At 40.7% G+C, this 25,402-nt stretch overlaps 2 protein-coding genes across 3 annotated transcripts in view; one reads left to right on the top strand and one right to left on the bottom strand.

Moving 5' to 3' along the window:
• Nucleotides 1-3,773, top strand: part of SPG11 (SPG11 vesicle trafficking associated, spatacsin) — an 88,038-nt gene extending 84,265 nt beyond the window's left edge. Inside the window, exons 36-40 of the mRNA XM_025920087.2 lie at nucleotides 644-812; nucleotides 1,249-1,337; nucleotides 1,535-1,690; nucleotides 2,372-2,523; nucleotides 3,155-3,773. Of these exons, the coding sequence (XP_025775872.2) occupies nucleotides 644-812; nucleotides 1,249-1,337; nucleotides 1,535-1,690; nucleotides 2,372-2,523; nucleotides 3,155-3,335 (747 nt within the window). The 3' untranslated portion in view covers nucleotides 3,336-3,773. The remainder of the gene's footprint in view (nucleotides 1-643; nucleotides 813-1,248; nucleotides 1,338-1,534; nucleotides 1,691-2,371; nucleotides 2,524-3,154) is intronic.
• Nucleotides 3,774-4,369: 596 nt separating this feature from the next.
• On the bottom strand, nucleotides 4,370-21,933 carry EIF3J (eukaryotic translation initiation factor 3 subunit J). 2 transcript variants are annotated; one of them, XM_025918843.2, is made up of 8 exons: nucleotides 21,774-21,933; nucleotides 21,583-21,686; nucleotides 15,627-15,681; nucleotides 15,033-15,124; nucleotides 9,801-9,915; nucleotides 7,293-7,454; nucleotides 5,767-5,840; nucleotides 4,370-5,453 (listed from the first exon to the last, which is right to left on the bottom strand). In XM_025918843.2, exons 1-8 carry the CDS (start codon nucleotides 21,808-21,810, stop codon nucleotides 5,322-5,324), a joined length of 771 nt encoding a protein of 256 aa, XP_025774628.1. In that variant the 5' UTR covers nucleotides 21,811-21,933; the 3' UTR covers nucleotides 4,370-5,321. The 2 variants fall into 2 exon arrangements, with proteins under 2 accessions (XP_025774628.1, XP_086566707.1); XM_086710581.1 differs by having other exon boundaries at nucleotides 15,033-15,121.
• Nucleotides 21,934-25,402: the final 3,469 nt, after the last annotated feature.

Raw genomic sequence — 25,402 nt, 5'->3', positions numbered from 1 at the left:
CAAAAGTAACGCATATTCACTATAGAGACACTTGGAAAACAACAATGCACAGAAAAAAGTCCTCACCAGGAGACAGCCACTGCTAACAGTCTGGTGTAGGCCCTTTCTCTGCACATGTGGCCAGAAACATATATACATACGTAGTTACGTATTTTTTAGCAAAACTTTTATCATGGTGTGTAGATATAAAATAGCCTGCTTTTCTCACTTAATAAGCATGTCATGAATATTTCCCAAACCAACATTGGCTGTAATGGCTACATGGTATTCTCTTAGTCCTTATTCTGGACATCTGGGTTCTTTGCAGTTGTTTGCTATTGAATACCTGTGGTACATCCATCTCAGCACGTTTCTCTGCTTACTTCTTAAGGGATAGATTCCTAAAAAATGGAACTGTTAGAGTAATGCACATGTGCACATTTTTGAGGGTTCTCCCTTCTGACAGGTTTCACCGTTCACATTTGTACCAGCAGAGAGGATGTGCCTGTTTTCTTACGGTAGCATAAACTTTTGTGTTCATTTTTGCTTATCTTTTCCTTTTTCTTGGGAGTTGTCAAGGAACTTTCAGAACCAAGGGACTCAGCCAGTCATGCCCCCTCGCAGTCACTGGTTGACCTTGGTACTCCCCTTTTTCCCTGGGCAGAGCGGTACCCTGAAGACAGCCCTGCTGGACTACATCAAACGCTGTCGCCCGGGAGACAGTGAGAAGCACAACATGATTGCTCTGTGCTTCAGCATGTGCCGGGAGATTGGGGAGAACCACGAGGCAGCCGCCTGCATCCAACTGAAATTGATCGAGTCTCAGCCCTGGGGTGAGAAAGGTCACAGCAGTGCCCTCAGGCCAGTGCTGCCAGCCAGGAGAGGTTTTTGGGACTAAGAAGGGGATTAATACCCACTTCAGCTATTAACTGCCACTCAGTGGGGCCCCAGCTGGGCAGACAAGAGACGGAAGGGGATTTGGAAGGCATTTGCCCCTCTCGTAGCCCATGCACCCGGGGTGACATCCATCCGGAAGCAATGTGTACACTGAGGCTGGGCGAGCCTGCCTGGATGCTTCTGAGAACTAGATGAACCCTGCTCCAAAGTGTGTGCTTCTGGTCCAGTAGCCTTTAGCTGAGTAAGACATGCCTGCCTCCTAGCGAATGTGAGCTGGATGTTTCTAGTCCAGCCCACCATCACTGAGTGGGATGGGAGCAGCCAGCCTCCGGAGTCAGACACACCCCACAGGTTTCCCCTTCTCTCCCGCAGAGGACCGCCTCAAGGACGGGCACCACCTGAAGCAGCTGCTGCTGAAAGCCCTGACTCTGATGCTGGATGCAGCAGAGAGTTATGCCAAGGTAACAGTGGAGCCTCATTCCAGAACGGCCTTACAGCTTGGTGTCTGCAGTAGGAATTATCTCCCTGGGCTCTTCCAAGTGAAAGGAGACGGAGCCTTGGGCCAACGGGGGGCAGAAGCGGTGAGTTCAGTTGCTGGAAGGTTCCCAGGGGACATGCCAACATGTCCCCTGTGCCTCCCTCTGCCCTTGTCTCTCAGGACTCCTGTGTGCGACAGGCCCTGCACTGTCACCGGCTCACCAAGTTGATAACACTGCAGATTCACTTTCTGAACACTGGCCAGAACACAATGCTCATCAACCTGGGCCGCCACAGGCTGATGGACTGCATCATTGCTCTACCTCGGTTCTACCAGGTAAGCAAGGAAGGAAACTCTAGAAGTCCGCTTTGTTGCCAGCACCCCTTCCTGCCACCCCTCTCCTGGGGCCCACAGGTTGAGTCACTTGCCTGGAATGTCAGAACTAGAGACAATCAGGGTAATTCTAAGCTTTTACTTTTAGCTGTCCGATACACCAAATTGCTTTTCATGGCAGGATTTGTTAGCATATTGTTTGGACAGAGGTTGGAGCTTGCGGTTAGGCCAGCAGAAAGGCAGACAACCTTTGGAGAAACATTCCTGCTAATGGGCTGAGTATCTCTTAGCCCGCCCCACTGTTTCTAGGATGGTACACCTGGGTTAGCATAGGGAGTCAGGGCTGCTGGGAGGCTGGCTTTAGCACTTAGGTTACCAGGGAATCAGCCCCTTCCCTGTTCCTTACACAGTTGAGTTAGTGGGAAAAATACGATTTCTCAGTAGTTTTACTAACTCATTGTGAAGATTAAAAATACTGCAGGAAAATGGGGTTTAAGGGAAGAGAAATGTCAAACGAACACCAAACTTCCCAATGCTAATGCTAATAGTCTTTCCGCATGTTGGTGATGGTCACATTCACCATGAATGTAACAGTAGGAAGTTGTTTTTTAGAACCCCTTGCCTTCAATTTTATATCAGATAGGGTTCTAATGGTATCCTTCTTCCCCTCCATCCTTTTATAAGGCTTCTATTGTGGCTGAGGCCTATGACTTTGTTCCTGATTGGGCTGAAATTCTATACCAACAAGTGATTGTTAAAGGAGACTTTAATTACTTGGAAGAATTTAAGCAGCAAAGGTTATTAAGATCTAGTGTATTTGAAGAGATTTCAAAAAAGTAAGTATTAAAATGACTCTGCTTTGAGATAAGGCATGGGTTAAGAATTCTATGGCTAAATAGAACATGTCTGTAGCTGCCTCTCTGAGATGGCAAACAGATGTCAAGAATCCCCAGGGGCACCTGGGTGGCTCAGCCGGTTGAGCATCAGAACTTTTGGTTTCGGCTCAGGTCATGATCTTGCAGTTCGTGAGGTAGAGCCCTGCGTCAGACTCTGCACTGACAGCGCAGAGCCTGCGTGTGATTCTCTCTTCCCCTCAAAATAAATCAACTTAAAAGATCTCTTGCTTCTGGATGTTTTTTTTAACAAACGTATGCAAATAGATGAATGAGAACAGTTTACTTACAGCACGCTGAATTTAAAATGGGAGGACAGCTGTTCAGCTTGTCCAAGGTGCCAAACACTCTAAACCTCAGGGGCCTCCTTTGGAGTACTGAACTTACTGCAATTAAAGTGAGCATTAAGATAACATTTTTAATGAAATAATTTTATGTTTATCCAGGACCCCTAATACCATAGATAGAATTTCTCAGATTCCAGCATCGTCTATGTAAGTAGCCGTGCCAGAGTAGACAGCTCTCGCTCAAGATATAGTATCTTAACCTGTACATTCTTCTATTTCTTTTCTAGATACAAACAGCATCAGCCTACTGACACAGCTGTGAAAAACCTGAAGAAGTTACTCACTTACTGTGAAGATGTCTACTTGTATTACAAACTTGCATATGAACACAAATTTTATGACATTGTAAATATGCTTCTGAAGGACCCTCAAACTGGCTGCTGTCTAAAGGACATGCTAGCAGGTTAGGTGGATGCAGATGATAGGAGGGTGGTTACTGCCAAGATGTCATAGATGCCTGTTTTCTTGTACTGAAGTGAGGTACTGACAGATGTTTGTTCAGAATAATGTGGTGGGGGTATGTGTTGTCAAGTTGTAAAACCCCAGGACTGACCATAACCAGTCCTCTGTGAATATTGGGTAAATGAGAGAATTTTCACGAGGAAATTCTTACTTAAAAGTGATTGTTCATCTATACCACTTCAGATAGTATAGTATTGGTATAAAGATCAAATGCTCCATCTTCCTGAAGATGGCTTCTATTTAGATATGAAATATTGATTAAAGAATATCTGTGCCTGCAGATTCCAGTTTCAAAGGAATTTAATATTTACACAGTTAAGGAACAGATGATACATTTCCATTTGTTAGAAACTGATCTCTATAATAAAATAGATTTTAAATTCATTGTATGTCATCATTACTGCCAAGGAAATCTTAGCCCTTGTCTGCCCTAAAACAATATTTACTGTAATTATTGCTGTGTAGTCATTGCTTTCTGTTAATTCCTCCATTTAGATGGTTCTTACACTTAGTATTCTACAGAGCTTTGATTGAGGTTCCTATTTCCTATTTAAGAGAAACTTAAAACATGTTTTGTTGTCCCTACTTTTGATTCTCTGACAGTTTCAAAAAGACTCCAACCACAAATTTGGTTAAATTGCTTAAAATATATAATAAAGAGGATCACCCAATCTACGCTTTTACAGCCGTAACCTGAGTAATAAGCTCAATTACTCCAAATAAATAAGCTCTTCTCCGTACTGAGTTAGGCCTTACTATCTAAACAAGCAAATAATTTGCCCAAATAAGGAGAGGAAGGCAGCCCTATACCTTTGTCGCTCTAGGGTGACACTAATCAAGCCTGGCACATCATTTTTGTCTTAAAGCTGTTAACTGCTCATCAGGCATTATTAATAGCTTTGTAAGTATACAGAGAACTCTAGTCCCAAGAGCTGTTGTTCTATACTCTCCAAAAATATCTCTTGGGAGTTAACACAAAATTTAAGTCCTCACAATAGTGATTTTATTAAATTAGTTGCTTTATAAAACATTGCAGATGTCATAATTGTTAACATAACAATTTACCAAACTGTAGTCAACTGGTGCAGTTTGCTGAGCATGTTTTATAAAGGAAAGGAAATGCCAAAACCCTGTTAAAGTTGTTCCATTGCAGCCCAGGAGAACAAAGGAGGATTGTTCAGACACTTAAATCAGGGAAATGAAACAGGTAAAGAGCTTCCCTCCCCCGTCTGAAGCACTCCGTCAGCAGAACAGTCTGATAAATAGAAACTAGACAGTCTATGCATTCAAGAGATTCCACAACTTGTAATGCAACACAATAATGGAGGTCTACCTTCTTCAGCTTCAAAGTTGGAGGGTTTTGGTCATTTGATTTTTAAGTATCAAGCTAGTGCTTTTCAGCCGTTGTATCTTCACTCTGAGATAAGCAGTCTTCTTCACAATGTATTTTTAATATCCTCACGCTCAATTTTAAGACAAAGCAATTTTAATACTAGGTGCACACGGCATGCCCTTGCTGCAAACTGCTTTTCTTGACAAGTTATGAAGTAGTTCAAGGAGGTATGGTTAAGGCTGTATTACTGAATGGTGCTGGTAAATACTACACAATTTTTGTCATGTTGCAACCTTTGTTTCCAATTCAGTGACTGCTGCTATGGAATCAGAGAGCAACAATGACAACATTATTACGCTTGTTTTTTTTAAACTATGATTTAGTAGCAACTGAGGTTCCCAATTTTAACCCCTTGGCAGCAAGATCCAAGTTCCCTCATTCGCACATTAGCACCTAAGTGTCAAGGGGTTAAATAACCAGCACAAAAGATACTGCACTTCTGATTGTAGCATTTGGCAGAACTGAAAGGAAAGGAAGTTGTGCTACATGTTGAAGGGATTGTGGGCAACAGAAAGAAGACACCAGGAGAAGATAAAATGTCACATGAAGTCTTCATAGTCTTGTACATATCCTCCATCATAACCACCATAATCTGCCAGATCGTCTTTCATGGTGGCCTTTAATCCCCCTCCAGGAACCACGCCTTTCTTCTTCTTTTTGGCTTTGCTTTGCTAAAGACAAAAGAGAGTTAATTCATGAGACTGTCCACTGTGGGCACCTTTTTCTGGCACAGAAACCCTCACAGAGACACTAAAGCCTCTGGCAACAAAAAAACTTTAGGGGAGATCTCAGACCTAACCCAAAGCAATTTCTGTTCCAAAAGAAAACTCTGACCATGTCTGTGAACAAAAGGACAGTAATGGCACTCAGGCTCCAGCTCTCTTCCAATTTAAATTTTAGTTCAGGCTCCCAGTACACTGAGAATATTATGCCTACACCCCCATCCTAATGTGATAGGCATCTCCCTTGCATGTTTGCCCTTACCTTTTCTTGCTTTTGTTTTTCACTGCAAAGCACAGTCAATGAATTGGTAATCTTTTTCAAGTCATCAATTTCCACTAAAAAAAAAAGAAAAAGGAATTACCACCTCTACTTTGTCCATCATTAGCTTCAGTAACTTTAAAAAGGCTATGAATTTGTCCTGTTAAACATAAGATGGTAAAGAATCACGATTCAGTCTATGGCTAGGCTCACAAATCAGAACTATTTAACGTAAAATAGAAAACTCAGCAACAAAAATTTTATAATGACCTGAAATAACCAAGACACCATTGTTCAAAAAGAAACCCGAAGTGTCTTCAGAGCTCATACTGTCCCCTACCATACCTCCTTAATCTAAACATGTGAGGGGGCAAAAAAATAAACACACGGAGGATCACCATGCCTTTCCACAACACATCCTCGATGCACACTGAGGAGTGGCTGAATGAACATGGAACAACCATTCTTAAAACTACAAATTACAACTCCCCACCCTTTAGGGTCTCTATTTTCTACCACTTCTACCACGGGAACCAGAATGAAAACAGGTTATCTCAGAAATCTCAGTATCCTACTAGGAGACAAGTCTGATGAGTGGACAACACATCCTTTGATCCTTATAAAAATACCAAGCTGAAACACAGCAGTTTTTAGCTACCAAAAAAGAGTTTCAGTTTTGGTTAGAGAGCACCTTCAAAAAGAAGAAAAAAAGTATATGTAAATAAAATACCAACTATGGGTATATCACTAATCAAATTCAGAACACCCAAATGAGTAATGATTTCTCAAGGAAATCCCAATTGAAAGTTCATCGTGTAGAATTCCTTTTTCTCGATCTTAAAAACAGCAGTGCTAGCAAAAACAGTCCCTTCCACATTAGTGCCACACCACCCCTGGTTTTTACTCCCACACACCCTGTCTCTGAAATGTATGACTCCTTTCAGGGCATGGCACCACACCCACAGACCCAGAATATAGGTACCTGTTCTGTTGAGCAACTTAAACCTATAGTCACAGGCTTCCTTGTTTGTAAAATGAACACTTACTATGGTTGCACTCAGCTCTAAAATTCCGTATGGTGAGAGACAGTTTTCCCCAAAAGATACTTCCTCGTCCATTTAAGATATAATTAGATAAGGGGAGCCAACAGCTCAGAGCCTGCATCGGATTCTGTGTCTCCCTCTCTCTCTGCCCGAACCCTGCTTGCACTCTCTGTCTCAAAATCAACGTTAAAAAAAAATTTTTTTTTAAAGATATAATTAGATAAAAGAATAAGCTAGTGTTTTATCAGCTTTGTATCAGCAAAGTCCAGATGTCCCTTTGGGAAACCATTTTAAAAACATTAAGAAGAAAGCCTCAAAAAACAAAACCACTCAAACTCACTGGGTATTTGCAGAACATTCCCAAGGTAACTTCTGAAAAGGAAATCCTAAGTCTATTATAGCATCCCAAAAAAAGTCAACCTCCATCCTCCTATGATGGGCTGTTACTAAAATCCACCTACAGAAGTAGAGATTAGAATTACTTACGTGAAATACACACATCTCGAACTAAGGCTTCCAAAAAACTGGCATAATATAGTGACTTTTCATATTGTGTAATTTTATCTTTTAGTAACTTTCCAAACTCTGTGAAGTCATCTCTTGAAGATGGGTTCATAGCATCTATTCCATAAACTGTATTATTAACACCTGCAGGAGAAGAGGGAGCACTAAAAATATCAGAAAGATTTTTTTTAGGTTTATAAACCAATTCGGTATCTGAACAACGCTGTTATTTCATGCTAAAGCAGAGTTTCTTAACCTGGGTCCACTGGAGTTCTTGGACAGAATTCAGCAGGTCTGCAAATTTGGATCAAAGATTACAACTTTATTTTCATTAACCTCTAATTTAGCATTTCCTTCCATTTTGATTACAGGCAATAAATCACAGTGGTTATAACTAGCAAAAACCTGTTACTAGTAAAGATCAGATATTTTCATATCACATTACAGTTGTAGTTCTCTTAAAATATTGTTTCGGTCATCATTACTTTCAAATTACATTACTTATTAGATAGACCTGCCACTAGATCTTATTTACTGCATTAATGAAACACATTATTACTGTATCTCATCTTTTTAACATTATACCTATTTCAATATAACAGACTTACTTAGTAAGTAAAATTCTATGAATTTTATTTTCTGCATTTAAAAAATCATATCAAGAGGAAACCTGTAGTTTTCACCACAGCACCAAAAGCGTCCCTGGCACAAAAAGGATGTTTTTAAAGTTTATGTCTAAGAATAGCCTGCAGCAGGGGAGGGCCTGGGTGGATCAGCTGAGCGGCTGACTCTTGCTTTTGGATCAGGTCATGATCCCACTGTCATGGGATCAAGCCCTACGTCGGGCTCCATGCTGAGCATGGAACCTGCTTGGGATTCTCTCTCTCTGCCCCTCTTCCCCTGTTCCTTTCTCAAAATAAATAAACTTAAAAAAAAAAAAAAATAGGCCACAGTAAAATGGGGAGAGAAGGAAAAAGCAAACAAAACAAAAACCCAGATGGCTCCTGTCAAAGTATGCAGCTGACTCCAGAAGCTAAGAGGGGTAAGCCATGTATTAAAATCCCAACAGAGGGGCACCAGGGTGGCTCAGTTGGTTAAGCATCTGACTTCGACTCAGGTCATGATCTCACAGTTTGTGGGTACAAGCCCTGCCATGAGGCTAGGCTCTGTGCTGACAGCTCAGAGCCTGAAGCCAGCTTCGGATCCTGTGTCTCCCTCCTTCTCTGCCCTTCCCCCATTCATGCTCTGTCTCTCTCTCAAAAGTAAATAAACATTTAAAAAAATTAAAAAAAAAAAAAATCCCAACAGAAAGAATCTGGCCTAAAAGGATTCTAGGCTAAGAGACAGTACACTTTGTATCTTCCTCAATAGCAAACTGAGTTAACAGTATCACTGATTTAGTATTTTAATATGAGAAATACAACATTAAAACCCTATTAACTAAATGATGGCTGTATGAATCCAAGTTTTTGCCTTGCAATCCACAGTTGTCCCATTTTAGAATTTTTAAGTAGCATGTAAACTCTTTTCTTTAATAAACACTTGGCTGGCTGTTACCATGCTATGAAGACACTGGATAATGGCTGCGTGCCCTCTGCAGGTTAAGATCTGCCAAGCACACGCCAGTGCACAGGAGCACCCAAAGTAACTCCTCAGGTTGCCAGCAACTCCTGGAGTGAGAAAATCACATCTCCCACAGAAAGGACAATGATCACTTGTCAGCCTTCCTTAAAGAACAGCTATAGGTTTCAAAGCTCGTTAACTCTTTCAACATAATCTTCTACTCTGAAAAGTACACAATAGGTAATGACAACAACGAGCTTAATTAAACAAAGGGAGAACTTTTAACTATTTCTTTGGCCATGTTTCTTACTTTCCCCTTCATGTCATGTTACTCTCCCCCTAGAACACTCTGAACTTCCATACATACAGGATCCTGAATATGTTTTTTATCTCATGTACCACTCACAACTGTAGCATGGCACACAGAAATGGAAGCCCTCTAAAGACTGGGTATGGCGAGGGCCAAGAAGGGTCACAGAAAGGAATGATCCTGAGCAGAGGCACAGCTGAAGGTGAATGCCCCACAGGGACATTCTTATCCAGATTTAAGACAATAGGACAGCCCTACAGTCAGTTCAATATTTAAACCTCAAAGCTACAGACCTCACATTTCATCCAAATTTCATCCAGCTGATATATTTAAAGGAGCAGGAAACTTTATTTGAAAAGGTCCAATGATTTATCTTAATAACCTTTTATGTGATACTCAGAACATAATCATTAAAAAATCTGAAAATGTATTTCACTCTGCCTTAAGCAATGAAACCTCAAATATAAAGTAAAAACTACTTTCTAATATCTAAGTTAGCCAGTATTGTTATGCCAAAAATGGAGATGTTTTCTAAACTTTCATAACTAGTAAGACTTCCACCGCATGCACTTGGAACTTCAATACTTCACTGCAATCACCCCCTCCCTGCACCTTACCAAAAGTTTCTTTTGCTAATTCAAGGTCTGACTCTTCCTGTAATTTCTTTAGCCGCAGTTTATCTGCTAATTGTTCTTCTGGTGTTAGCACTTTAGGTTCTTCAGGTTCTTCTAACTAAAATGAGACAGAAAGAAAATTTTAAAACGGCTGGGATTATGAATGACCAGTACATTTTTGAATTGTGTGAACTTTTTTTAATAAACACAAAATTATAAATAATAGCAAATACTTATAAAGTGTTTATTTCAGGCATCCTTCTAAACACCTCAGATGTTCTTATCCTGATTTTACACAAAAAAATTTGAGGCACAGAGAGGTTAAGCAACCTGTCCATGGTAACAGAAGGTTAACACAGGTGCTAATGTGAGAGAGCTGAGTTAAGAACCCAAGAAGACTGAGTTTATTTCCACAGCCTTTTTAAAAAATATGGAATTGAGATTGTAGACAAGGGAAAAAATCACACTCACATTCTGCTGCTAAAGACTGTATATTGATTGAAACAACCTTTCTAGGGCAACTTGGTAATGTGCATCAAGTCTTAAAATAACTTTTATATGCTTTATGTGGACTCAATTCCACTTCTAGGTATTTATCTTAAGAAACCAAAGATGCACACTAACATTTAGCCACAAGGATGTCCATTGGAGTATTACTTATAATTTCCAGTAAATTTAGAGATAACCCAAATGTTCAACAAAAGAATAAATAAAACATGGCACAGCCATATGACAATACAGATGGCCCTTGAATAAAACAGGTCTGAAAAGCATGGGTCCACTTATTCAGACTTTTTCTGGTATTTACAGTACAGCAAATGCATTTTTCTCTTCATGATTTTCTTAACATTTTCTTTTCTCTAGTTTACTGGAAGAATATGATATATAATACACACAACTACAAAATTATGTGTTGACTGTGTTAGCAGTAAGGTTTGCAGTCAATAGTAGGCTATTAATAGTTAAGTTTGAAGGAAGTCAAAAGTTGTATGTAGCTTTTTGACTGTGCAGGGGTCAGCACCCCTAGCCCTCACATTGTTCAAAGGCCAACTGTACTATGCAAACATAAAAAAAATGTTTTGGGGGCACACAGGTGGCTCAGTCAGTTGAGCATCCAACTCTTATTGATTTCCATCCAGGTCATGGTCCCCCAGGGTCATGGGATGGGGCCCCACATCAGGCTACATGCTGAGTGAGGAGCCTGCTTAATATTCTCTCTCTCTTCCTCTGCCCATCCCCCACTTGTGCACACACACGTTGTAATTAAAAAAAAAAAAAAAAATTGGGGGCGCCTGGGTGGCTCAGTCCGACTTTGGCTCAGGTCATGATCTCACAGTTTGTGAGTTCGAGCCCTGCATCGGGCTCTGTGCTGACAGCTTGGAGCCTGGAGCCTGCTTCGGATTCTGTGTCTCATTCTCTCTGCCCGTCCCCCAGGTGTGCTCTCTCTGTCTCTCAAAAATAAATAAAAATGTAAAACAAAACAAAACAAACCACCAAAAAACGTTTTCCTCTTGGGGCACCTGCGTGGCTCAGTAGGTTAAGCATCCCACTCCAGCTCAGGTCATGATTTCACAGTTCATGAGGTCAAGCCCCATGTCGGGCTCTATGCTGACAGCTCAGAGCCTGGAACCCGCTTCAGATTCTGTGTCTCCCTCTCTCTCTGCCCCTCCCCTACTCATGCTCCATTTCTGTCTTTCAAAAGTAAATAAACAATAAAAAAATTTAAAAAAAGTTTTCCTCTTATTTACATTTTTATATTATTATTATAAAAGTAACACATTATCATTGTTAACAAATTTTAAAGGCACACAACAGAAGTTGTCAGTTACTTTCCAGTTCTACTTCTCTGACAGTCAACAGTTTAGTGAGTATCATTTCTTTATACTGTGATACTTCCTACAACAAATGTATCACTTTTACTATGAAGGAGAATCTATGACAGTATTCATTAAAGTGGGAAAAAAGTAAAGGGAACTTGTGCTATTCATAGTTAACTATGTCTATGCAGCTTGCAGATTCTGACTCACAAGTCCACTTCTGAAATACATCATATTTTGTTTCTCATGGAGAGGATAAAATGAGAAATGTCATTATGCCAAGTTAGGAAATCTCAGAATACTTTCTAGAAAGAAAAAAGGAAATATCTTGACTTAACTGTCTTTGTAGACGTGGACATATTAAGTACTTCCTGCATCAAAACTGAACTCATCTTAACTCAATATTTTACTTAAGACAAACTGAGCACACTCTAATAAGGTTTCTTTATGTTGGATATAAATACCAAGACACAACAAAGGAAGTACAAATTCTAACTTCAATGACCAAGAAAGATCTAACCAAGATGGCTTCTTAGACTGAGGTCTAAGTTTCTATTGCTTGTTCTGATCATAGAAACACACATGTAAATATTTTTGATATGCAAGTATAAATTATTTTAAAAGTATCTAAAATGTCCCTGACTGGGGAAACACACTCTGATACATTGTTGGCAAATGCAAACTGGTACAACCCCATACAGAGGGCAATTTGAGAACCCTTGGCAAGACTACAAATGTAATTTGCCCTCTGACCCATCAATCTCTCATGTGACAATCTATCCTACAAATATGACTATACCCATTAAAAATGACACACAGATACGGCTATTCATGGAAGCACTGTTAGTTCAAGTACAGGAATGGGGAAAAAAGATCCAGCTGCCCATGAGTAGAAGACTGGTGAAATAAAATATGGTACATATTTGTAGCAACAGAATACCATACAGCTACAAAAAACAAAAAATAAAAAAGAATAAACCAAAAACTAGTGAAAATGCTTTCTTATAGGGGGTGACAGGGAACAGGATGGAGAGGACAGGACAGGAATGGATGTTTGAGACTTTTCTGAGTGTACCATTTTTGTATGGTTTTGCCTTCTGAACATTATTTCATGTTTAAAAAATAAAGTTACATAAAAAATAAAACTTTAAAAATGGAAATGGTAACAAATGACTCTAACATGTGTATCAAAAGACATACTGACACAAAATAATACAAATGACTTTAGAACCCAGAACATAATTATACATCCTTAGAGGATATATTCTCAATGCAAAAAGAATTGCAAAGAAATCCTACAAACATTGTTAGTATTACTGGTATTGTAGAAAAGCAAATAAACAATTATGTTAACGTTATTAGAATCCGTGAACTAACGCTGACATACACAACACATATACTCATGCATTTATTTCTTTCCTAGCTTCACCTATAAAAATGGGTCTAGAAGGCAAGGCCACCTCAATAATGCTGAGTACTACTAGCAACTAGATTTGGCTTCTAAACATCATTTCCACTAAAAACCTCAGGGAAGTAGCACATTCCAGGCTTAAAGAAGAGAGTTTACCAGGTGAGCCCGGCACTTATTGTGCCAGAAAGCAGAAGTTTTCAAAGACTAACAGGGTTCTGTCAAAAGGATGAACATTAGAACAACTGAAAGGGTTTCCTACTGGCCAAAGTTGGGAAAATTTGAGCATCAAAAGAATAATTACTGTATCTGAGTAAAATTTATAAAAACCTGTACATGTACAAATTTACTCAAAAGAAAAAAACCCACAACCCCCTCATTTTTCAACCCTTTGAAGTTACTATTACACTCCCTCCTTACTCTGGAAATTAGTGATTACAAGAAAACAATTAAGCTTTTACTCTGCTTTTCTAACACAAACCATATCAAAGTAATCAAACAGCACAGCAAGTAGAAGAGGAGGAAGAAAAGCCAGCCAGTAACAAATGGAAGAGAAGTCACTGGATGAGAAAAATCACCATTCTGCAATCCCTAATAAAATAATTAGGCAACAATCATTACTAACACTAAACTAATGGGTGGGAGCTTGACGTGAAATTGGATTACTTACAAGAATATGTAATTTTATAATAGAAGGATCAGACTGTTACCACCTTAACCCAGTCATCAATTTTAGCATCACTAATAATAGGACAGATATTACGTGACTCTTGATGTGATATGATGCAATATAAAGCACACAGCATGACCTCTAAAGTATTCCAATTAAAAATGTTTAATCTGAATCCAATCAAACTTTTAGACTTACTGGCCAAGTTACAGGAAATTGCAACTGTAAGTAATCAGACAAATCAAAAAGGTGGGATATTCTACACGACAAATGGGCTCCTCCGTTCAATAAGTGAATGTCATTTTACTTTTTTTTTTCAAGTTTATTTGAGAGAGAGCGCACATGCATGTGCATAAGCAAGGGAGGGGCAGAGAGAAGAAGAAACAGAACTACAGGCAGGTTCTGAGCTATCAGCCCAGAGCCTGATGCAGGGCTTGAACTCATGAACCATGAGATCAGACCTGAGCCAAGATCAAGAGTTAGATGCTTAACCAACTGAGCCACCCAGGTGCCCTTACTGTCATTTTAAGACAGAGAGAAAGATACTCTAGGAGACTTAGGATATGTTAACAACCTAATGCAATGAATCTAAGGTCCTTGTTTAAACAAACCATATGTAAAAGATATCTTGGGACAATTAGAAATTGGGCACATATAGGGGTACCTGGGTGGCTCAGTTCGTTAAGGGTATGACTCTTAATCTCAGCTCAGGTCACGAACTCACTTCATGAGATCAAGCCCAACATTAGACTCCACACTGAGCGTGGAGCCTGCTTGAGATTCTGTCTTCCTCTGCCCCTTCCCTGTCTGTGCACTCTCTCTCTCTCAAAAAACAAAATAAAACAAAACAACAAACAAAAAAACCAACCCATATAAACTGAATATTAGATGACATTAAAAAATTACTGTTCATTCTATTAGATACGTAATCATGTGAGAAACAGCTTTGATTTTTCAAAGATGCATACTGAAGTATTTAAAGATAAAATGCACATTTTATTTACTTGATTTTAACAAAAAAAGATGAAGCAAATATGGCAAAATATTAGCAACTGTTAAATTCAGGTGACATACATGATTATTCATTATGATAATTTATCTTTTATTTTGAGGGGCTTTTTTAAATATTTATTTTTGAAAGAGAGAGCACGCGCAAGAGGCAGAGGGGCAAAGAGAGAGGGAGACACAGAATTCAGTTTGGGGATTTACTTCTCTAATAGTGTCCATTTATAGTCTTTACAAAGCCCGTCAGACTGCTAGGTAATACTTGCTTGTCTATTAAGACAATGTAGCGTTACTGATGTGAGAATTCTGTATTTCAGGAAATGAGTATTACTTACCCTCTTTTTAATTTCTTCTTGCCTTTTTTTCTGCTGCCGTTCTTTCTCTTTTATTTTCTCTGCTATTTTTTTCTTTTCTGAAATTTTTACTTCTGAAAGAAATGTTTTAATCACAGTTACCTTGAATATTTTCCAGTTTGTGGATGAGACAGACATAACAATAATATACTTCAAAAGACCAAACTTCTCCTAGCTCCAATTTCATATGGTGATTTACTCGTGAATAACAATGGGAAAGTTCTGGGACTCTTCCTTTCTCTTCTCTGATCTGACCCCTAGGACCCAAACATCTCCCTTCATATTTCCCCAGTGCTTTCAGCAGGATTTAGATTATTAAAATATGAGATCACACCCTCCTCTACTGTCTCCTAACAGCAGCACTCAAACAGAAAGTGGCAGGCAGTATCCGATCTGATTATGTTTTGAGGGGAGAGAAGAGATGGGAGGAGAAGAGAATAAAGTGAGAATGGAAGGGTGTTTGGTTTCTCAACACAAAAATTTTCAATTTTGCAAGCATTTTGTCATTTGTCTTAACATAAGTATTACATGCTCACAAGATATAAAACCAAAAATGAAGGAACCCCAGTGGCTCACCTGGTTTTACTTCTGCTTCCTCTTTTTTTTCATCATCATCATCATCCCAGTTATCCTAAAGAAAAGGACTTCTATTAATAATTCTTGCCTGTTTACTTTTCCATGTGCAACTTATCTAACTCCACAGAAAGAAGTATTTTTTTTTTTGTACTGCATTAAAATTGTAAATTAATGTTAGGAAAATGCACATCTTCATAATGTTGAGCCACCCTAGCCAAGGAAAAGGGCTGTTTTTCCATTTGTTCAAGTCTATTTCTGTATCTTTCAAGGAATGTTTTAAAGTTTCCCTCTTGGAGATTTTGTGAATTTCTCTTCAAGTTTGTTCCTAAGTATTTCTCTTATGTGTTCCCACTGTAAATTGGAGGGTTTTTTTTTTCCTTCCCTGTTATGTCCTCCAACTGGTTATTATTTGTGTATACAATTGGTTTTTACATGTTAATTAATTTGTCACTTTCATTGATTCTCTAGGGTTTTCCAGGTGTACTATAATATCATCTGTAAATGAAAATGGCTTTACTTCTTTACCAATTCTTATGCTTCCACAACTGATTTATCTAACTGCACTGGCTAAACCTCTAGTACACTGTGAATAATGGCAGAGATAATGGGCATCATTATTTTGTTTTTTGTTTTTTGAGAGATAGAGAGCAAGTGGGGGAGGGGCAGAGAGAGAGGGAGACAGAATCCCAAGCAGGCTCCAGTGATGTCAGCACAGAGCCTAATGCAGGGCTTGAACTCAAAAAACTTGAGATCATGACCTGAACCAAAACCAAGAGTCAGAAGCTTAACCAACTGAGCCACTCAGGCACCCCTGCCTTGTTGTTCTTAATGGAAATATTTCTAGTGTTTCCCTACGAAGCATATGCACCCCACCACATTTATGCAGTAAAATTTATCAGTCTTTTCTTTTTATTGCCTGTGAACTTCATCAAGTCAGTTTCTTCTAAAACATGAATGCTTTCATTGTTTTTTATTTAGATCTCTAGTCCATATGGAGTTTTTTCTTTTGTGTGGTCTGAAGTATGGATCTAACTCTTTTTCTAAATGGTTACCTAATTGTCATGGCATCAGTTATTAAAAAGTATACCTGAGCCCTGTGATTTGCCACATACTAAATTGTCACAGGTACTTGGTCTACTTCTGCTTTCCCACAGGTCTACTGTCTCTTCATGCACCAATACCACACTGCTTTCATTACTTTAATTAATTATAGTATGTTTTTATGTAGGTCAAGGCTGGTTCCCTCTCTTATAGGTTTTCAGGCTTTTTAGTGTTCTCCTGGCCATTCTTGCATGTTTGTTTTTCCATATGAAATTTTATATCAACTTGTCTGTTAACACAACACAAGACAACCAAGCCAAAACTACTTCTCTTAAAGTAATTTGCAGTTGTTTTAAATAAAAAATTAAAAGGACCTTATATTTCTTACTTTCCCAAATGTGAAAGCATCCAACATTCTAGCCAATGGCTCAATTATTGATATACAACACAAACTATACAACACAATTATTGGTATACAACACAACCCTGATTAATGAATTAAATCTATATAATATTTAAGCCCAGTATTTAAGAGCAGTCAAGAGCTGATCAATAGCTTATTGAACCCACTCCCTAACTTGGGTAGGGCACTTTAAGGTTGATCTATACTCTTGTCTTTTCTACACCTAACACAGTCACTGAACTAAATATAAACTGATTATCAAACAATTTTCTAAAGGTTCCAGAGACTTTAGAATGTTTAAGTTTAATAGGGATAGCCATTTGAAGCTGAACCACAGGATTGCAAGAGGCTCTGCTGCTGCTGGAAGATGTAGAGGCTGACTAATGTGCCATAACTATGACACCAAGCTTCTGTTTTATAACAAGACAGCTCATAATGAATCAGTCTAGGTATTTAAACTAACCAAGCCTCGATTTTAATAAAATTCTCTAAGTCCACCAGAGAACTAAAAAATCCTGATTAAGGCTATCATAGGCTCTGCAAGCAGAGTAGAAAGAAATTTGGATAAAAGTAAAATATTTTTATAATCACCTCACCTTGGCAATTTAACTCACAGGTCAAGGTTAACAGACTGAAAACAAACCTGCTAGTCATTATTTGGACATCTAAGATACAAGAGTTAGAAATTAAAAAGCAAATGTTTGTATAATCTGACTGGTTTGCTTAAGTGCTTGTTATCAATACACCACAGTACAAAAGGAACGCTAGAGTTGAAAATAAAAATTAACTACTAGGAGTTTTTTGTTATTGTTTTAATCTTCACATAATATAGAAAGCTGGGTCTGTGAGTGATATCCTGTTTAGGTGGTGCTCCAGACAGGAAGACCATTTGCTTACTTCAAAGGGGTACATATTCACCACTCTCTATTAATAATAGTGATGATGATGATGATGATGATGATGATGATGATAAAGCATTTACTAAGTGTTTACTTTGCACCAAACACTGTGCAAAGGGCCTTACATGTAGTAACACAGTTAACCCTCACGAAGTCCTGTAAGTAAGATGGTGGTTTCTCCATTTTATAGGTAAGAACATTAGGCCCTCAGATAGCTATCCTAAAATCTCAGTGAAAAGTAATGAATGAACCAAAAACCAACAAAAACAAAACAAAACAAAACAATGAAGGAACCAGGTTTAAAGTGTCATAGTAAACAACTTCTTACTGGAGTCCTGAAGTATACCATAAATATCTGAGAACTAGGTCCCTCCCCACTAAAATTCATTCTATCAATCAGTTCTGGAATGAGCTCCCCTGGAATTGCAGGAAAGCTCATCAAAGGAAGGGTATGGCACAGAGTGATGTGTCCAGCTACAACTATACCAGTTACCTACCTCAAATTGCCTGTGATGGTTTTCTATTAATTTTAAGAAACAAGTCTAGCAGCCTCTGGTACCAGGAGGCCAAGAGGGGAGAGGTATAGCTAAAAATGAGCAGCTCCATCCCAATACCTCCAACATGGAGAAACAGATACATCAGGAGCATTTCTCAGTTCCCTTTCCCAGTAAAACATCACCCCACCCCCATCCATATCCCTGCGCCCTCAATATCTCATTTATACCAACTCTGTGTACCACCCCTATCCCAGTTCCTGGTTTCCCTAAATCAAAGTATAAATCTTATTCCAGACACTCAAGTTAAACTGTCCCATCAGGGCTGACATAATGAGGCTACCTAGATTCCACCACAAAATGGATTTTAGTAGCAACAGCAGTGGTTCCTATCAACAAGTCCTGGGAACAGCTATGGCACCTGCTCCTGCGTTCATAAAAGGACCACGGAAGGCAAGCTCTGCCTGTCACCCTCACCCCAAAGTGCTTGAAACAAGGCTGCCCTGACTGGGGACAAGTCCCTAAAGAAGGGAGCATAGTGAAATCAACAGAGAGACTTCCAAATAGACGTAATTCCCACAGCATAAGGCCAGATAGTTTTCCCCAAGAACTAGAGTTTTTGTTTCCTTAGTTATAAAATTTGCCAGCGCCTAAAAAGTAAATGTAAGGTCAAAATCTGCCCAATTTGCTGTAAACACTAGGACTTTGTAAATGCTGACAGTAAGTTCAGATAAAATTTAAAAAACTTTCTTAGAGAAACACCTAAAATTTAACACGTTTAAACAGAGAGTAAGTCTGTAATTTAGTAAGCTCTAAATGGTTATTTGGTTCCAGAGAATACTTATCAATAACCAAGTAAATTCCTTACCCAATTTTTGGTAGCTAATAGATCTTCCAACTGTAATATTCAATTAAAAAATTTTTTTCTGGGGGCGCCTGGGTGGCGCAGTCGGTTAAGCGTCCGACTTCAGCCAGGTCACGATCTCGCGGTCCGTGAGTTCGAGCCCCGCGTCGGGCTCTGGGCTGATGGCTCAGAGCCTGGAGCCTGTTTCCGATTCGGTGTCTCCCTCTCTCTCTGCCCCTCCCCCGTTCATGCTCGCTCTCTCTCTCTCTCTCTCTCTCTCTCTCTCTCTCTGTCCCAAAAATAAATAAAAAACGTTGAAAAAAAAAAACTTGTTTATGACCACAAATATAGAAAATGTCAAGGCAATAATATACACCTAGGTCTGTCTGATTCTATAGCAGAGGAATCAAATTACTCCATGAATAACATACCTTGGGAATCTTGAAGAAATTCAATAGAAATAAACCAACATTTCAAGTGAGAAATAAAATGGACAAGTTCAGCTTTTTTCTCCAAGATCAACTTCAATGTTTATGTAAAAGAAATAAGATATTTGCATAAAAGAAAAATTCTGCACTAAAAGAGTGACTGGACAAGATGACCTTTATGGTCCCTTACAACCTGTAAATCTCCAAAATTAGTTCCAAGTGGTAAGAATTATATTTATCAGGAATGACACCATTTAGATCCAATAATCACAGGCAGGTTACTTCATGGCATTAGTCCAGACTACTCCCTTCAAGCTTCATTTTCTGGTACTTCTTTCCTGATTTCTCTCTCTTCTCATTTGCTGAATTATTCCCAATAGTCAGAACAGATGTCCTAACTGCTGCATCCAGTAAGCACAGAAAAAGTGAAAGGACAAATGTGAACTAAATGCTCAAATTAGAAAATCTGTTACAATGTAGTAAGGTAACTAATATCTTGCAATGAGAATGATACACAATCCATTCCCATGTCTATACAACAAGTAAATGAAGCATCTAAGTATATGCACAATAGCACTACTCATTTATTAACCCCAATGTGTGCAAAGCTCACATTATTTCTGGACCTCAAGCTGTTCAATAAAGTAGATATCCACCTCATCAGACTCAGGAGAAAAAAAAAAAATCCAAACATAAGTAGTATTAAGTTCATAGTGATACCTAGCTTAAATTTTTTCAGCTCAAGCAGAAGGACTTAACAGAACTCCCAAGATGTGTTGAAGGGTGTAAGTCAGGAAAGTAAAACACTAAGTGAATCAAAACCAAGAGAAACCATCTTCTCAATTCATACAAAACTCTGCACAAATGTAAAAAGATTTTGAGAGTTCTGTTAGAAAGAATCTTAACATTCTGGGCTTGAGATGTTTGTTAACTACCAAAAACAAACAAAAAAAATGAATGCACTAGTCATAATGTCATCTGGACCAATATGAGTCCCCAGGAGTTTTCAACAACAAACGAGAAGGGTAAATCTAGTTCAGATCAACAAGGCATAGGAAAAAAACACTGGCCCCCTCCTCTATTCTAACCAATATTTTCTTAGGCGTCGTTCGTATGCGAATAAATAACTCACTCCGTCAACTCTCCGTTTTCCCAGGACTACCTAGGTTTCTGACAACTTAACTGCTGGCTATCTCAGTACTCGGTTAATATTTTTACAACAGGGTGGGGAGAGGGTAGTCTAAAGTCATTTTGTAAACTTTACTGTTTCTACTTGTCTTGTGGGGGGGGGGAGGCTAAAATTAAAGCACAATATTTCATTCATCAAACTGCTCTAACCAACTCTACAAATGGGCCTTCAGAAACAAAACTGAGTTACTGCCCCTAGGGATACCTGAGCTCAAACAGGCAGGTGGTTGTGAGACTTTCCATATGGGATAAACCATTGGGCTCAATGCCCAACTTCCCAGATCATTCTGGCGAGTGGCTCCAGACCGCGAAGTCTGCACGTGGGCCGGGCCCGGCCGCTGCTGTCACCTCCCGTCGCCAATTGGTGGGTGGGATCCTGGCCGGGACGCAGACCCTTAAAGAAGGGTTGGGGCCGGGGCCGCCACCGCCCTCGCCAAGGAAATCCAAAAGGCCACGCTGCTCGACTCCGGCCCAAATGGCCGGCGAGCGTAGGGGAGGAGGGCACCGGGGGGCCCTACGCTCGCGTCTGGACCCGTAGACCGCAGGCTCGGGCGGCGCCCCTGGGCCCAGAGTCCACCAGCTCGCCCCTCAGCGGGCATCCCCGCCCGAGACAGCGCCAGTTCGCTCCCGCGCGGCCCGGAGTACCGGCCCGCACCCACCTTGACGTCCTCGTCTTCGTCCTCGCCTTCCCAGCGGTCCCCGCCGGCGGTGCCGCCGCCCCCCACCTTCCGCACCGGGTCTTCCACGGAGAACGTGTCAGCGTCTACGGAAGAGAGCGAGCCGCGTTAGTGCCCGATTCAGCTTGGGGCCAGCGCCGGCCCAGCCCCTGTCCCTCGTAACTTCCCCTCACCCCAGGAGTCAGAGTCCCCCGCTGCTGCCGCCGCCATCTCGAACCGGGTGTGAACGTGTGTGAGGGGAGAGCTAGCGAGGAGTTAGCGCGGCGGAGGTGAGTCACTGACTTTGCTCTCGTTGGCCGGCGCGGGGCAGGCTGGGACCGTGGCTGACTCTGCGCCGGGGCCCAGGCCCCGCCTCTTCTGGCGGCGGCGGCAGCGGCGACGCGCGCGCGGGCGAGAAGGGGGCGTGGAATGCGGCCGACAGCGCGGGAGTCGGCGGGAGAGTGAGACTGAGTGTTCCTTACCCCACAGCGTGGAGGTAGTGGTCCTGGAGGTAGTGGGGCGGGGAGAGAGGAAGCGCACAGGAGACGGCTGCCCCAGCGTGGGTCCCGGCGAGGAAACATACGTGCGAGGAAGTTAGAAGGGCGCCTTCCTTGGCGTTTGGTGCTCGCCTGTCGTTGCTACCCTTTCCCTGACAACTGCAGCCCCGCCCCGACCGGCCGGGTGCGCCCTCCCTGTCTTCAGTGTGGCCACCGCCCGGAGCTGTTGGCGGATACCAAGGAGACCCCCAAGCTTTCCAAGCCGCGCCCGCCAGTGGGGGCGGCGGACCCGCGGCCCCGACCCCCGGAGGAGGCGTCGCGCGCTGGACGAGGGGAGATTGCTCTGGACGCCGGCGTGGACCGGGCGCCCGGGAAGGAGCAAGTGCACAGGGCCGCATTCTTGGCAGCCTTCTCAGCCAAGGTACTCGAATTCAGCTCCTGGCGCGTTTGCCTTGAGTTATTCACGAAGGGATCGAAGAGAGCCCCAGAACTCGAGGATTGTCCCTTCCTGTGAGCCCCTTGAGGCCAGCCAGTACATGATTCTTTCGTAGAATAATTTCGGAAGTCGGTCTGCGCTAGGCCTTGTCCTCTCTAGCCTTGTCCTCGAAGAGCGCACAATCAAGTAGCAAAGATAGACATGTAAACAAAATTTCGACACAGTGTGATGACTGCAACAAAAAGAAGCATTATGAGGTTAAATGTAAAAAGGTAAATTTAACGGCGAAGGCGGGGGGCGGGAGGATGCATGAAAGGCTTCCTGGGGTACGTTCTGCAGAACCTGGAGTTTGAAAGACCAAGTGAAATTTGCTCACGTGCATTTCCGGTGGAAAGAATGCCTGTGGTCCCTGACCTGACTGGCAACATTCGACATAAGCTGAATAAGTAAACTGATCATAATAAAGGGTTTAAGATGGGCTAAACTGCACTCTGCCCTTTGGGCCACTGGGCTCCACTGCAGAGTATTAAGAGGAGCAGTTTCAGGTGTTTTTACTTTACTTTTGTTGTTAATTTATTTTCGAATATGTAATACACGTACTTGGTATAAAATCCAAGTTATAAAAGGGTATATACAATGATCAGCCATTCTGTTCTTTCTAGGAGCAACAGTTGTTATCTATTTCTTGTGTATCTTTTCAGGGAGTCTAAAAATATACATTTTATTTTATTTTTTAAGTTTATTTACTTAAGCAATCTCTACACCCCATGTGGGGCTCGAACTGACTACCTGGAGACCAAGAGTTGCTTGCTTTTACAACTGAGCCAGCCAGACGCCCCTATAAATACATATTTTATAAACATGGTCTTTAAAGAGATTTTGTACAGCCCAGTTACTCTTAGTTTATTCCTCATCTACAGCCATATCTGGAGAGCTTGTTAGAAATACAGAATCTCAGACCCCATCCCAGACCTACTGAATCAAAATCTGCCTTTTAACAAGGTCCTCAGATGACTCTCCATGTTAAAGTATGAGAGGCAATGATATACAGTCATCCTTTTATAAAGCTAAATTAGAGGGAGGCTAGCAGAAGGCAGGGAAAGGCTGGAATGCAAGGTCCCTAGGGTGCAATAATCTTTTATTCACAGTTGTATTTCTACCATTTGGCACAGTATCTAATACCATAAAGTAAATATTTTATGAATTAATTAAATGAGAACACAAGCCTAAAGTAAGGCAATGGTAGCAGAAAGAAAGAACCAATCTGGGAAATATTTAAGGGTCAAAACAATTTATTGACTGTGATGGTTAATTTTATGTGTCAACTTGGCTTGGCCGTGATAACCAGTTTTTAGTTAAACACTAGTTGTTGCTGTGAATGTACTTGTTGTATGTGATTAACATTTAAATCAGTAAGCCTTGAGTAAAACAGATTAACCCCCAAAATGTGGATGGGTCTTATCCTAATCATTATCCAATCAGTTGAAGGCCTTAAAAAAAAAAAAAAAAACTGTAGAAAAAGGAATTCTGCCTCCAAACTGCCTTTGGACTCCAGCAGCAGCACTTGCCTGGGTTTCCAGCCTGCTGGCCTGCTCTGCAGATTTCAGAATTGCCAGCTCCTACAATCGTGTGAGCCAATCCCTTAAAATAAATCTCTTTATGTATATACACACATGCTGTTTGTTCTGTTTCTCTGGATAATCCCAACTAATAACAGTGACTGGTTGGATATGGAGGTGAAGTGGGAGAGAGCAGTAGAGGATAGTGCTTTTGGAGATTGAACGAGTGGTGGTGACACCAATCTCCAGGTACCGTAGTCAAAAAACCGAGACGTATCTCTGCTTTCTTCCTCTCACCTCCTAAATTCAGTCACCAAGTTCTTTGATTTACTTCCACTATTAATCTTGAATACATTTAATTACCCCCATATCTCTTTGCAACCACCTTCATCCAAACTTTCTCTAGACTCTTCTATGATGACTTCCCAGTCGGTTTTCCTTCTCCCACCTTTCCCTCCACAATCCATTCACTACACACCAGGCAGTTTGCTTATTTAAAAATGTAAATCAGATTGTGACACCCCTTTCTCCCAGTTGAAAAGCCTTTAGTGGCTTCTTGTTTTCATTTTTTTATTTTTTGTTCTTGTTCTTTTAAATGTTAGGGCGCAAACGGTGTGGGGGGTGGTTGCGGGGAGGGGTAGAGAGAGGGAAACAGGATCCAAGCTGGCTGTGCACTGACAGCACAGAGCCCGATGCAGGCAGGGCTCAAACTCACTAGCCCAGCCGTGAGATCATGACCTGAGCTGAAGTCAGACGCTTAACCAACTGAGCCACCCAGGTGCCCCTGGCTTCTTGTTATTTTTAGAGTAAATTCCAATTCCTTACTATGGCATATAAGGCCCTACAAGTCTGACTCCTACCTCCTGTCAACCCCCTATGTCATTCTCTCTCATTAACTTCATTGCTTCTAGCCTTATAAGGCTACTAACCCTTTTCCTAGTTTTGGACTTTGTACTTGCTATTCTTTCTGCCTACAGTGTTCTTTCCAGACCTCTTTGCATGGTTGGTTTTCTTCTTTCATATCAGAGTTCAAATGCTACCTTTGCAGAGCTCTTCCTGATCTCCTGCCTGCAAGAAGCCTCCCCCAGTTACTCTATCTCATTGCTCTGTTTTTGACATAGCATTTATCATAATCTTTAATGACCCTGTTTACCTATTTAATGTCTGTTTGCAGCATGGGGACCTTGTCTCTTGTTTTTACTACTATATTCCTAGTGCCTGGCATATAGTAAATGGTCAATAAATGTTTTTGAAAATAACTGAATGGTGCCTCTCATCATAATAAAGAATAAGGATAAATTAACTTTTGGCCACATAGATCTTGACATTCT

The sequence above is a fragment of the Puma concolor genome, chromosome B3 (genome assembly GCF_028749965.1).
Source record: "Puma concolor isolate L17-30 chromosome B3, mPumCon1.1.hap2, whole genome shotgun sequence".
NCBI lineage: Eukaryota > Metazoa > Chordata > Mammalia > Carnivora > Felidae > Puma > Puma concolor.
This window is presented reverse-complemented; position numbering and strand designations above follow the sequence as displayed.